At 35.8% G+C, this 13740-nt stretch overlaps 1 protein-coding gene across 2 annotated transcripts in view; it reads right to left on the minus strand.

Moving 5' to 3' along the window:
- The window catches only part of EPHA6 (EPH receptor A6), a 445064-nt gene that overhangs the window by 409142 nt on the left and 22182 nt on the right, over positions 1–13740 (minus strand). For both annotated transcript variants that reach the window (XM_071756858.1, XM_071756850.1), the window contains exon 2: positions 2187–2251. In XM_071756858.1, coding sequence (XP_071612959.1) covers positions 2187–2251 — 65 coding nt within the window. The remainder of the gene's footprint in view (positions 1–2186; positions 2252–13740) is intronic.

Below are 13740 nucleotides of genomic sequence, written 5' to 3' on the forward strand. Positions count from 1 at the left end.
CCCACCTGTAAAACTTCAAAAAAAGTTTGTTCAAAAAACTTCTTTCTTGAAGTACGTACGAATCTTTACCCCATCTACAGCTTAGAATAATTAACAGTTTACACATCTTTTCCTCCTGAGTTAACAACAGGCTTCTCTTTACTGAATTTCTATACTTATTTTATTCAGTTCTTCTCAGTTTTCCCTCTAGCCTCTTCTGCTTATTTTATGTCCTACATGGCCATATTCTATATTTATTTTATACTTATTTTATTCAGTTCTTCTCAGTTTTCCCTCTAGCCTCTTCTGCTTATTTTATGTCCTACACCCCTTATTCTGCATGTTTTCCTCATGCTACTTTTCTCTCACATATTTATTCTAGGTACTTAAAAAAAATTGTGCTTATTTGGAAAATTCTCTAATAGTTGAATAGTACTGACTCAAATGTAAACTCATTGTATTCTAATAAGTGCTGCCAATTCTTAAAGCATGGAAAAGGTCTTAAGACACCTGAAAACCTCACTATGCTGTAAAACCAATGTTAAGGGTATGTATGACCAACCAAACCAGGTATGTTGCAATAGCTGTGTTTTGAACCAACTTTGAGTGCAGGGTTTTTTCATGACTGTATACTGTGGTTATTGTTACTGGAGTACTAAAGCTTCTGAGAATATAGAGAGTAACAAATTACATTTTGTGGGTTTTCCAAATACCAACCTCCTTGCTCAGTTCAATGGAGATCATCACAGTGCTAGAGAACAAATGTATTATCTAATCATGGTGCATGGCAGCATTTATTTTCTGCTAAAGCAAAAATTCCTCATTGTATTTTTTCATCAGTGTATGAAAGTACTTGCCTTGTCTTGGCTTTCTGAAAGAAATAAAACTTTCAGAATGGTAACTCAGGTCGCATGAGGCTGCATACAAAATGAAAAATGCAGAAGTATCTGTAACAAACTGAAATTATGTCTAGGAATAGAAAGAAATGGAAAACACCGAAAAAGAGTAATCCATAATGTAGAAAATAGGCTGAGGTTAAGAAATGTCACATTGTTTGAAATCCTTGAGGGCAGAGACAAAGAAGACATTTTATAAAAATGGATTATTAAGGTGCTGAGGAGAGACAATTTCTACTTTCTTCTGGAACAGACCACAAGAAATAGACTAAGCAATAGAATAAAAATGAAACAGGATTTTTCACTCAGAAAAACAGTAGTCTCTGAACTCATTTTGGAGAAGTAATTATACACCTCATACACAAGACTTAGAGAGATAATGCCAGCTAATATAGAAATGTGATATACAATATGTACAGTGACAGCAGAACCAGAAGCTGATACAATAGGTGTTAAATACTCCAGTATACTGTATCTTAATTAAAATGTCAAACTACAAATACCTCTGATATTCTGTAGCATGCATTAGCTGGGTGGACAGGGAAGATGAGATCTGGATGTATAGCCACTGGCAAAGCACAGATGGCTGAACTTCAAAAGTAAAAGCATTCTTCCTCTCCACAATTACCTGGCAATACCATCTCCAAGTATACCAGATGCCTCAAACACTCTGGGGCTCTGTATGCAATGTCAAGTTCCTCCCAACAAGCTGTACTTACACTACAATGAACCCATGTAAGACATTAAACTGGAATATCATACTTTAATCTAGAAAGTTCAATACAGGAAAAAACCAAACCAAACAAACCAAAACTATTTAAATATTTTCTCTATTTAAACTGGCTTAATTACATTAACACATTTATAATGTTTTTCTGATTAAGCTACCCTGATGATGTTCTACCAGATGCTAAAGTCCACATTAATCCTCACTCATATAATTAGCTTTGCTTCGGCTTATAAAATTGATCTGATTTTTCCTTTTATTTAATAAAAAATGTAGTCATAACACACTCCTCCAATGTAGGAATTTTAGTATGGAACTTGATGATGTGTAACAGTTAGATTTAAAGTAAGATAGATTCTTAAGACTCAGAATATCAAGAGAAGGGCACAATAATGTGTACTCATGTCATTCTCACATCTGTTATTCCTACTGACAGCACAGGCTGCTCCAGCCCTGAGAACAACTAAAATCTTTCTGACGAGTCCATATTGCAAGAATATCCACCCAGTTTTTATAGCCATTCATTCCCAGCATGACAGAAAACCAAAATCAAGACAATAAGAATAAAATGGTGAGTGACTTACCCCATTTGAAGGGAATGTTTTCCATCCTAGTTCCCCAAGGGCAGCTGTAGTATCAAGTAACACAACTGCAAATGGAAAAAGAAATGGTATGTTTGCAGTATTGTTTGCATTAGACATATACAAAGTATATATAAGTAAATATAAATAAAGTAAATATGAAGTAAATATAAATATTTAGGCTTTTGTGGGTTACGTTTCATTACCAAATGTCTCAAAAGATACAACTCATACAAAACCTAAACCTTTTTCAGAAATCATTGCCTAATCGCAACACACTTCCAATGTTCAATCATTAAAAGGTGCCTAAATAAGCGTGCACGTTTATGCAATTCCTTGACTGGAAATCTACAAAGTCTGCATGTGGACTTAAGCATTAATGCTAACAAAATAAAACAGATTCAAAAGCAAGATGATTAAAAAAAAAAACAAAAAAAAACCAACATATAAAATTCCCTTAAAGTAATACAGTATACAAATTCTACAATTCAGAAGTATACAGAAAAACACTTTTAGAGTTGGGATTTTCACTGGAATACCACAGTGCTGAAAGCTGCTGCATATATTTTAAATAATTTCTGAAACATTCACGTTGTTTGTTTGTTTGTTTTTTTAGATATTTGACAGGAAATTGATTACTGTACTTGTATATTACCAAATGTTTCTTCCTCATTTTAATACGCTTAATTACATTAGATACATTTTTCTCTTCTTTTCACTAATGAAAATATTACACAGAACACAGCTCATAGTTATTCAGAAGCAAACTGTAAAGTAAATATTCGGTACATGAGACATTGTACCTACATGGACTACTGCCCTCTAATGGAATTGTTTAATCTGACCCTCTAATTTCAGAAATGTAAATTAAAAATTAAATATAAAATTAAGCATTGTATAGGGCGGTTCATTTTAATAATCAGGTTAGTGTGTTTTGAATAGTCAGCTCATCCTTACATCCCACAAATTCAACTTCTTTGGGTGACTAAATGACAGAGGAAAATTAAACTGTTAGTTTGGAACATGACACCACTATCCCTACCTCTGGGGGCTTCATGCTGTTGAGCATTTTGCACCTCTTATCTGTCCAAACAATCAATGTACACCTATCTATAATGTGTTTCTATGAAGCAGCAGAGCAGCGGCAGAAGCCAGGCCAAGGTTTTTTGCATTATGGAAAAGGCTCATTGGCATGGAAACTGAACTTGCCAGCTTATTAGAGGAAACTTGATCTTGCATCGTCCTCTGTTTCTTGTATTAGTGACAATTAGAGTTCCTGTGTCTTTGAATGCATGTTGACTTTTAACCTGAGACTGAAATAGTCTTATCAGCAAATTCACACTCAGGTAACATTAAAACAAATAAAATTTTAATGATTTACTTGAAGAAACTCAAGACATTTTTAAAGGGATATTCAGTAATGAGGAGTATTCTACTCACTTCTTCACCACTTCATCAATTTATGAAGCTTTATGAATAACTGGCAGATAAATCAAGTATTTTTTACATGCTCTACGTAACTTCCAAAACCATGGAATCGCTGTCCCCACTGACACTACTGATACCTTCTGTTGACCTACAAAGCTGCGATTTACAGCTGCCACAGGATTTTCTATTTGCATCAGGTTACCAAACCCTTGCAGAAGAGTCAGAAAAGTACCTTTGCATTTGGCTTCTGATGCAGCAGTTTCCTATATCAAGTTATAATGTACTGGGGATCTGTCACCTCCAAAAACATTAAGCCACTAGGTTTAGATATTTCCTTTTCATAGCAAAGACCAAATGCTCAACTGGCTCTTGGCTTCAGGTCATCTTAGGAGTTTGTTTTATTCTCTCCATCTCTCTTCCCCTCCTCTCTCCACCCAGCAATTATGGAATATTTGTAAATATATTTGATTTTCAGGTGAGGTGATATCTTGTGACCTATCAAGTGCTATTCTGATGATACGTTAGTTCTTTAAGGCAGAATTAAATCATCAGATGAAAGACACTATATATTACTGCTTAACCTATGGATCTACAGGCAGAAATTAACTGTTTCTACATACAGCGTTAGGGCTTGAAGTGCTATTTCAGTTTTGCAATGTTTGTGGTAGCAGGACCATGATTTAATAAACATCATTCAGGTATAAAAACAAATACTTCTAAGGAGTACGTCCTACAATACAGGAAGGAAAACAGATTAATTTCTTCAGTGGAGCCTGAATTAATTAATTCTTTGCCTGAATTAATCAAGTACTACTTGAAAACTCAAAGCTATACATTAAAAAAAAATTAAAACTTGAGTAAATTAATTGCCGGAAGTATGCTAAGTTTAAATTGAGTTGAACCATGGTCTAATAATATTTCTTATACATATTTACTATGTGATTCCCCATAAAATAATTGAGATTTGTTAAAATAAATTTTTATTTGTTTTGCAAACCAAAAATCCTGTATGCATCACATATATCCACCAAATCTGTTATAATCTCAAACTATAGAATTCAGACAACCAAAGAACTGCTAATCATAATTTGAACGCTGTCATCTTCAAGGTCACAAATTAAAATCATAAAAATTAAAATCCCGTCTTTCCAACAGGACTTAATTACATGACATAAGATTATTACCAATCAAAAATGTGCAAATACTGGTAGATGTAGTAAAAGTTATGTTTATGGCAAAGAAATACAAACCCCAGTAAGCAGTGAAGTCACAGAGCTGGCTATACAAATGAGGACACAGATACAGTAATCAAATCCTCACACACTTCAGTGATTTGGAGATATCTACTTGATACACTTCAGTGTGGGACAAGGATACCCAAGCTATCTTTAAATGAGATAATTAAGAAACAGTTGAGCCCCAGAAGCACAGACCTGATGGCAGACAAATCTGTACTGCCAAGCAGCTTCAAACTTGCAACTGCCTGGCGGGAAATCCACTCTGCCAAAAAAATCCAGACTAAGAAGAACACCCACATACATCTGATTTACAAACAGGAATGAATGCTTTGTCTCTGACTGCAGAATAGAGAAAGCTTCTAAAGAACTGGAAATTCATGTTTAAAGGAACTAAGAAGAGATGGTAGACACTGCATATAAGTTGCTTAAAAGAAAGAGAAAATTCCCTAAAAGCTAATGGAACCAGGAAGCTATATTTGGTGACCCTTGTCCCCATGTTTACTTATTTATATCTTTTATATGCCATAAAAAGCCCCATTCCTCTTAAATGAGAGCATGGAAAGTGGTCATTATGGACAAGACATTAACTGCCAGGATAAGCCAAAGTGTGTGTCTGGAACTAATGCAGTTAATATTTATGAAAAAAAAAAAAAAGCTATAAATAAATTGGCTGCAACTACAGCAGTGCTATAGAGATGCTGCTATCCAGCCTTTCCTTGTAGTTGCCCATTTTCTGAGGCGACGTAGAGTGTAAAACTTGCAGACTGAACAAGAGTGCAGGTCTGCCACTATACAGTGATGCTACAATTCAAAATTAACTCAAAGATCCTTTTAAAAATTTCTTTGGATCAAAAGAACTTGGCACTTGCACTTCCTTCCTTAAAGAACTGAGGCAGGGATGCTGCCACTTGTCCAACAGTAATATAGAGACCTAAACATACAGATGTAAACCTATTGTTTTAGTTAACTGTACAGTTCATACTCATAGTTTAAAAGTCTTTAGCTTCATTTTCCAGTACATATTTTACTAGATATTACATTATTGTAACTCATGCCACACTGAGATCCAGCTTTCTTTTTTTTTTAACTTATCTTACCCTTCTATTATTAGACTACCATTGAAACTGATCTTTTCAGAGGTTTTGCCAGTCCTGAGGGAACTGTTTTATTTAAAATTATGATGAGCAGAGCTCCAAGGACTGACAGTGTGGAATTTTAATTCCAAAATACTGTTTTGAAGACGAACCCTACAATCTTGTCTGTAAAACCAAAGAAAAAGCCTTTCAAATATTAATCTCACCATTTTCTTTTCTCCTTTCTTTATACACCTCTAGACAGTCTGATCAAGCATTTTTAAATTAATAAAGGGCTTCAGACAGCTTACTTCATAGAATCATTGTCTGACATCTGAATAGGCTACCAAATCACCCAGCTTAACCTGTTGCTTACTGTGGACTAATACATTTCACAGTTACCTTGATAGTGGGTAAGGCAAAGACTTGCAAGCAAAATGGAGTTACAGACACTGATTTCTTAAGACAACACTAGTAACCTGGCAAATGGCAGAAAAATACAATCACAAAAATACCCCCCAAAAGAATGCCAAGACTCAGAAGAAGGCAATTTGGCAAGACACAGACCAGATCACTCCAATGACTCCCACCCAGCTGACACCAGCTGGACAGCAGAGACTCGCCAGGTGCCTGTGATGGGAGTGGGGAGAATTTGCTGCTGTGCCTGGCAGCACATTCACCCTGTCATCTGTCTGTCTGTCTGTCTGTCTGTCTGTCTGCTCTGTAGCTTCACCCACGAACATGCACGATGCGTTGAGAAGCTGCGTGCAGAACCCCTCAGTGCACTGGCTAAGAGATGAACAAATAAAAGATGGAAAGTTTCAGTAACTTTCAGAAGGGGAGGCTGTCATTACAGATGGTACCCAGAAAGAGGCAAAACTGGCACAATTTTTTTTTATTTGAGAACTTAATGGCTACAATCAGTTTATAAGACAAACATACTGAGCTTCTTAAAGTTTCTAACTTCCAGACCTCAAGAGCTATTGCTTTCTTTTGAAGTGTCTGCACTTTTGTTTTTCAGGTTTTAAGGTCTTTTTCATTTTTAAAAATAGAATCACTTGCAGTATTCTGAAATCATTCCTTCTAACAATATGCATTAAGATAAAGAACCCTGCCTACTTTTAGATCATGTTTATATATCCAAGGTCACATTAGCTTATTTTTTATTTCAGCATTGAACTCACCTGGAGTTATTAGTCTATCAAGATCACTTCCTTTACAGAATTATTCCTTTTCATTATTTTTCAATTTGGCTTGCATTTTTGTTCCTGAATGTACAAAGATTCACTTGTTTATATGATGATGATAAGTTTAACTTTTAAGGCCTGACCTTTACTAAGTGGTAAAGGCTGCGCCCTGTCTTCACATCCTCTTTCTTTATTTACTTACTACTCTTTTGTCAGCTATTGATTTTCTATTTATTTTTACATTACTAATAAAAAATACTGAGTGGTTAGAATTTTGAATGTTGTGTAAGGAACATCTCAAATTCTGTGATTTAACAGTCACTGAAAAGTACGGTTTCTTAAGACCTCAGGTTTTTAAAATACATTTACTAAAAAAACCTACAAGCTTTCTACTGCCAGAATACTTTGTGATATTTTGCCATGCTTAACAAAATCTAAAAATATTACCTCTGTGGCTTGTCTGATTGAAGAAGACTGAAAGGAGGGTGTGATACACAATATGCAAGTTACCTTTGGCAATTAGCATGTAATCAACTGGGAAAAATATTTAAATGCTTGGGGTTTTATACCAGGTCTGTTTTCCATAAAACAATTGAACTGGCATTAATTATATACACATCAATTGATTTCTTTTCCTGCATTTCCATTATTTTACATGCAACAGCTATCTGTCTTAGGCAAGATTAATGAGCTGCAGTAATAGAGGATGAGGAGCACCTGTGTAGACAGCAATTCTGCTAGGAAAGTACATAGGAGTCATAGCAATCCATATCGTAAACAGTGCTGTTTGACTGAGATAAAGAGGATTGTAGCCTACAAAATATATGAGTTAATCCTTCCCCTCTCTTCAGCATTTGTAAGCCTTTAGTGGCAGTGCTGTCTCTGGTTTTCAGTGCCCTACTTCAAAACATACTTGGATCATCTGCACAGACACCACAGGAGAGCAAGAGAAGTATGAGACCTCTGGAAGGGCTGTGCTCTGGAAGGTCTGAGTACACTGGAGTCATTTACCTTGAAGGTTAAACTAGAAGAACTGCCCACTAATAAATAATCTTCTAGTGTGTAAATGGCTGTCTAAGGCAGAAGAGCATCGTCTGCTCTCTGTTAATGGTCAAAAAGGAAGAAGGGATTTAAATTGAAGTAAAAAGACCTCCATGTTAGACTTCAGGAAAATCCTTACCACCTCTACAGTTGTAAAGAAGAGGGATAGTTGTGACTAATTGGAAAGGTGGGGAACCTCCCCTGTGGGAGACTTTTAAGACACTTTAAATGCTGCCAGACCTGCTTTCTGCATAATCTCACGTTGCCTTGGGGAAGAGAGGGGGAGCTAAATGACTTCTCAAATCCTCTGCAATGCTGTGATTTTTATAAAAATCTAGTTACATGGTTAATGGTGCTTACCTTTTCTTTTCAGACCAGTACTCTAACACCTAGACAATTCCAATATTCTTGAATTCCCTGAGTCCCTAAACTCATTAAATTTACCATCAGTAGCCCAGAGATCTCAGCCAATTCTTTCAGGACTCTTGGAAGAGAACTATTTACGCCATATGGGAAGTACTTCATATTTTTCATGTTATATGAATAAATTATTAATTTCTGATTTTCTCAGTTCTGAACACCTTATTTTCTGCATCTTTCTAAAAATAATTCAATGCCATTCACACAAACATTTTTGGTCATAATACAGTAGAGAAATTCCCATTGAGTGTTGTGAGATTTGGGCTTTTACCTAACACACTTAGCTTCTAATGCTTCTAACACCTACAGTTTCCCAATCAATATTTTTTAAAAAGAATTTCAACTTTAACATTTCTCATTTTCATATTTGCACACTCTCACAAACACATGATTGGAATTGTCCCCGAATAAATGAGAACCTGGTCAGAATAATTTCTCATGTACAAATGAAAAGATCTCATTCATTATAAATTCACCTTCCCAATCCTAAGAGTCTGCAACATTATTAGACCGGGTGCAGTATTTTTTATGTTGGATAACTGCCTGTTTAACTTAGTGGTATTTTACTCCCAGCTGTATGAGGTCTCCAGTGAGCTTCTTCAAAAAGTAATTCCCTCACAGCACCATTTCTCTTTCCAAACATTACATACAGATGCTTATGGAATAACTTACCCTATTTTCTAATTTGATTCAATCATCTGTTTCAGTCTCACTGTTCCCTACTACTACCTGGATAGACACACTTTCAAATCCTGTGGTGATGTGCTAACACAATTAAAACAGTAGTTCTCCATAAAATGCCAAACACACCTTTTTCTCTCCTCTTTTTTTACTAAAAAACCTTATTACTTATTTCTTAGCAAAACCATTTTAAAAGCAAAATTAAAATTTATGCTCTTTGCTGCAATGTATGTTTTCCTACACTTTCATAGTACTCCTGCTACTTCAGAGCTGATTTAATTATCCTTTACATACATGATGTGCAAACATGCATTCTCCTGAGAATGTAATCCTACTGCTCCATCTCTGACCAGAATATAAGCCAAAAAAGCTTAAGTTTTACGTTACCCTTTTTCATATTGCCTTTCTTCCATTCTAACCTGAAAAATCAACATGAATCCTTTTATTCTCATGCTGCAAGATTATTAGCATTGCCAATCATTGCAGACCCCTCAGTTAGATCAGAGTAACCTCAGTGAATTAAGTGTTAAATAGCAAAAGTGAAATGAAGCTCTGATTTATTATTTTATTGTGCTTTTTTGGTGGAAGACTTCACTGAATTTGGATTATGGAATGCATCTTCTAATGAGATTGCACCATGTAAATAAGCAAGATAAATAAACCAAGTGCTTTACTTTGATCTCGCTACCTTGCTATCTTAGTAGTAAGATACCACACTGAGAGATTTAATTTATGCAATTTTTTTAAATGAAAGAGTAGTTCTTGTACCTACTGAGAGAACTGATGGAGACAGAGGCAATTAATTCCAGCTGTATGTTCAGTACCATTATTCCATATACTGTCAGCCCCCTGAAGCCATTGAAATGTAAGTAGCAACTAACAGACCCTCATAATGATACTATATTTCATTTGAGCAATTAAGCAGATAAGACATATTTAAGACCAAAGCTGATGATTATACTTACTACAGATAACTTCTGCAAGGTTATGTGTTTCTTTCTGTTTACAGAAAGTTTGCAGCATATTGCCAAGTATTTGGTTTTTCAACTCCATATACTGTTAAGCATTCAGAATTCATGAAGATGGAAGAAAGAAATAAGCCACTTGCTTCACAAACCATTTAGATAGGCATGTAGCCATGGCAGGATAAACAAATACTCAGATTCCAAAGAAATCATCTTATTTGTGTTTCATCAGCTTCATAATTTTTACCAAAAAAGAAAAAAATAGTTAAATCTGAATTAAACGCAGCAATACTTGATACTCAAGTAGGCCTAATTAATGTTATGACTTCTACAGCAAGAAGGAATTAAGGTATTTGTCTTTTACCAGCATTTTCTAAGACTCTGTAAACAGTCTACTTCATGTCTAAATTTCCTATGTCTAGAAATGACTGCTGAAATTATCACTGTGAATTTTGATGAACAGTTGTTAAAGTCTGCCCTTCTGGAGAAAGCATTTGGCTTTCACATTCAGGAAGCAATGGACAACAGTCCTTATGTGTGATTCCAACAATAAAAAGACCATAATTGGAACATATAGTCAGCTAGTTGCCTATTATATTTACTATGGTTTATTTTTAGTATTTCAACACCTACCTTTCTCAAAGAAGGGCAGTGGATTTTAAAGAAGTGGCAAGTTTGTGGCTACAGGCTGTCAAGTTTTAAATTAACTTTAAAGTATCCAACCATAAACATTTTTTACTTTAACAAGAGCATTTTTACTGCCTTCTTAATGCCACTTTATTGTAACATACACAGTGTACTTTGAAGATTTGTCAAAATGCTCTGATACAATTTATAACTGTATTCAGTCCATTGAAGAAATCTATCTTGTCATCCCTTTATTTTAAATCATAGAATTATAGAATAGCAGGTTGGATGTGACCTTAAGGGACCATCTGGATCAAACTTTCTTGTCAAAAGCACACTCTAGATAAGATGCCCCAGCACCCTGTCCAGTCAAAACTTAAAGTGTCCAACATTGGATAATCCAGCATTTCCCTGAGATTATTCCAGTGGCTGATTGTTCTTATCATCAAAAAATTATTCTCGTGTCCAGCTGGAATCTTCCCAGAAATAACTTATACCTATTATTCCTCCTCTTTTCCATTAACTTTCTGTAAAAAGTTTTCCATTTACTTTCTGTAAAAACATCTTCTTTGTAGATGTTCCTTTAAGTACTGGAACATGGTGATGAGGTCTCACCCTAAGCCTTCTTTTCTCAAGGCTGAACAAACCCCCTTCTCTCAGTCTTTCCTTGTACAGCAGGCTGCCCAGTCATTTGAAGGTTTTCATGGCCCTGCTCTGGACCCTCTCCAGTCCATCCACATCTTTTTTGTATAATGGGGACCAAAACTAAATACAGTATTCCAGATGTGGCCTGACAAGCACTGAAAGGTGGAATAATGACTTCTGAATCTTTGCTGGTGATGCCCTTGTTTATTCAAGCCATCATCCTGTTGGCTTTCTTTGCTGCATCAGCACACTGTTCACTCATATTGAGCTTCTCCACCAGAGCCTTCAGGTCCCTTTCCACAGAGATGATCTCCAGCCAGGTGGATCTCTGCCTATGCTGCACTCCTGGATTATGTTTTCCCAGGTGCAAGACCTTACATTTGTCTTTGTTAAGCTTCATGAGGTTTTTGGTAGCCTACTCTTAAAGCCTATCCAGGCCTTCCTGCAGGGTGGCTTTCCCTTCCCAAGTGTCTAATTCCCCACTCAGTTTGGTAACATCAGCAAACGTCACCAGGGTACACTTGATCCCATCATTCAGATCACTTCAGAAGACACTAAACAGCAATATTGATTCCTTGGGGACCCCACTAGTGACCAGTTGCCAGTTTGAAAAAGAGCAGCAGCCTGTCAGCTCATTCCCCACCTACAGCACAGGCTGCTTGTCTATACTGTAATGCTTCAGTTTCCCTAGGAGGAAGCTGTGGGAGACCATACTGAGTGCCTTGGAGAAATGCAGGTAGAAATGCCACACAACAACCCAGCAGATTACTTATCACAGAAGTTGATCAGCTTTGCCAAGCACAGCTTGCTCTCAGTTAATGTCCTAGCTTTTCCCAGTAGCTCCCAGGAGAATTCATTGCACATATGACATGAGTAATACATACATTCTTTTTATTTTTAAGATCAGAAAATATCTGAACTGTTAGACAAATTTAACTATCTATTTGATAAATGTTGGAGCCTAAGACATAGTAGGGTGGATGGACTGACTTATTTTCAGGAAATGAGAATCCGTGCACCTAAAAACAATGAATAAAATTTTATGTTCTGGGGTTTTTTTTCCATTATTTTTGCAGCCTCTTTCTAGTAGCACTAGAATTACCTAGAATAATGCTGAAATTCTTCTTGGCAATAAAAATTAAAAACAAAAAACTAAAATAGAAATAACTGATTAATTCTGAAAATTGGTCAATTATGCCTAAATGCTTTTGTTTAAATGAAGGGGTTTTTGTGTTCAGTCATCATGCAGCAGACAGAGTTATTTCCTGAAGTACTCTCAGTACAATCAAGATGAAGACTATTTGGCCAACTGTTGGCCTTTACAATTATTCAAGCCAAGGTATGAAATTTTCGTAGCAGCTTTCTGTAGAAAGAAACTTCTAAAAAAAAAAAAACAAAAAACAAAAAACAAAAAACCCACAACAAAACAAAAAAAACAAAAAAAAATCTTGTGAGTGAAGGAAGGAAAAATGACCTTTTCTGCTGTTTTATAACAGACCTGGAAAAAGACTCCCTGCATGGCAATCTGCAGCAGGAACTCCTTGTGAACTGCTGATTGTCTTACCTACCCACTTATACAACAGCCCATACTTTAATGTTTTTTCTGCACATACATATACAGTGTACTGTGATGGTGAATGTCTCTGTAAAGCAACTTACAAAGGACAGAATACTTTAATTTAATTATTCTATTAGGGTAACAGATTGACTTCCTCTTTTTCAGTATCAAAACACTTCCTTATCACAGAACTTTAATCTCTTTTCATAATGTGGACAAGTATTCCAAAGAAAGAAGAAAAATTAAACTGTTTATCAATCACAGGCACATAACATGGGTCAGTAAAAGATACGACCTTTCCCTTCCTTTCCCAGGAAGGCAGGTTCCATGTTGCATTTCATTAATAAAAAGCAGACCCTTGGGAATCACCCCAGCACATGTAGTGGCACCAAACAAACCAAGCATGTAGAAAATGTGTCTGTCACTGCAAAAATCCATGACAGTTTCTGCACTGAAAGTCTTCTAGAATACTTACAATCCCAAATTGCACACAGTTAGATATTAACCATGTATTCTGCCACTTTGCAAGTTGTTTTGGCCTAGGACAACTGAAAATATGATCTATTCTGAGGCCTAACATAAGTGCCTGCTTCTCCAACATGAGTTCTATTCACAAGCATGAGAAAAAAAAATTACCAAGTAAAAAGGTAAGGTAAAAAGAAAGCATCTACAAGGAAACAGATTAACCCCTCCA

The sequence above is a fragment of the Heliangelus exortis genome, chromosome 1 (genome assembly GCF_036169615.1).
Source record: "Heliangelus exortis chromosome 1, bHelExo1.hap1, whole genome shotgun sequence".
In the NCBI taxonomy this organism is placed as follows: Eukaryota; Metazoa; Chordata; class Aves; order Apodiformes; family Trochilidae; genus Heliangelus; species Heliangelus exortis.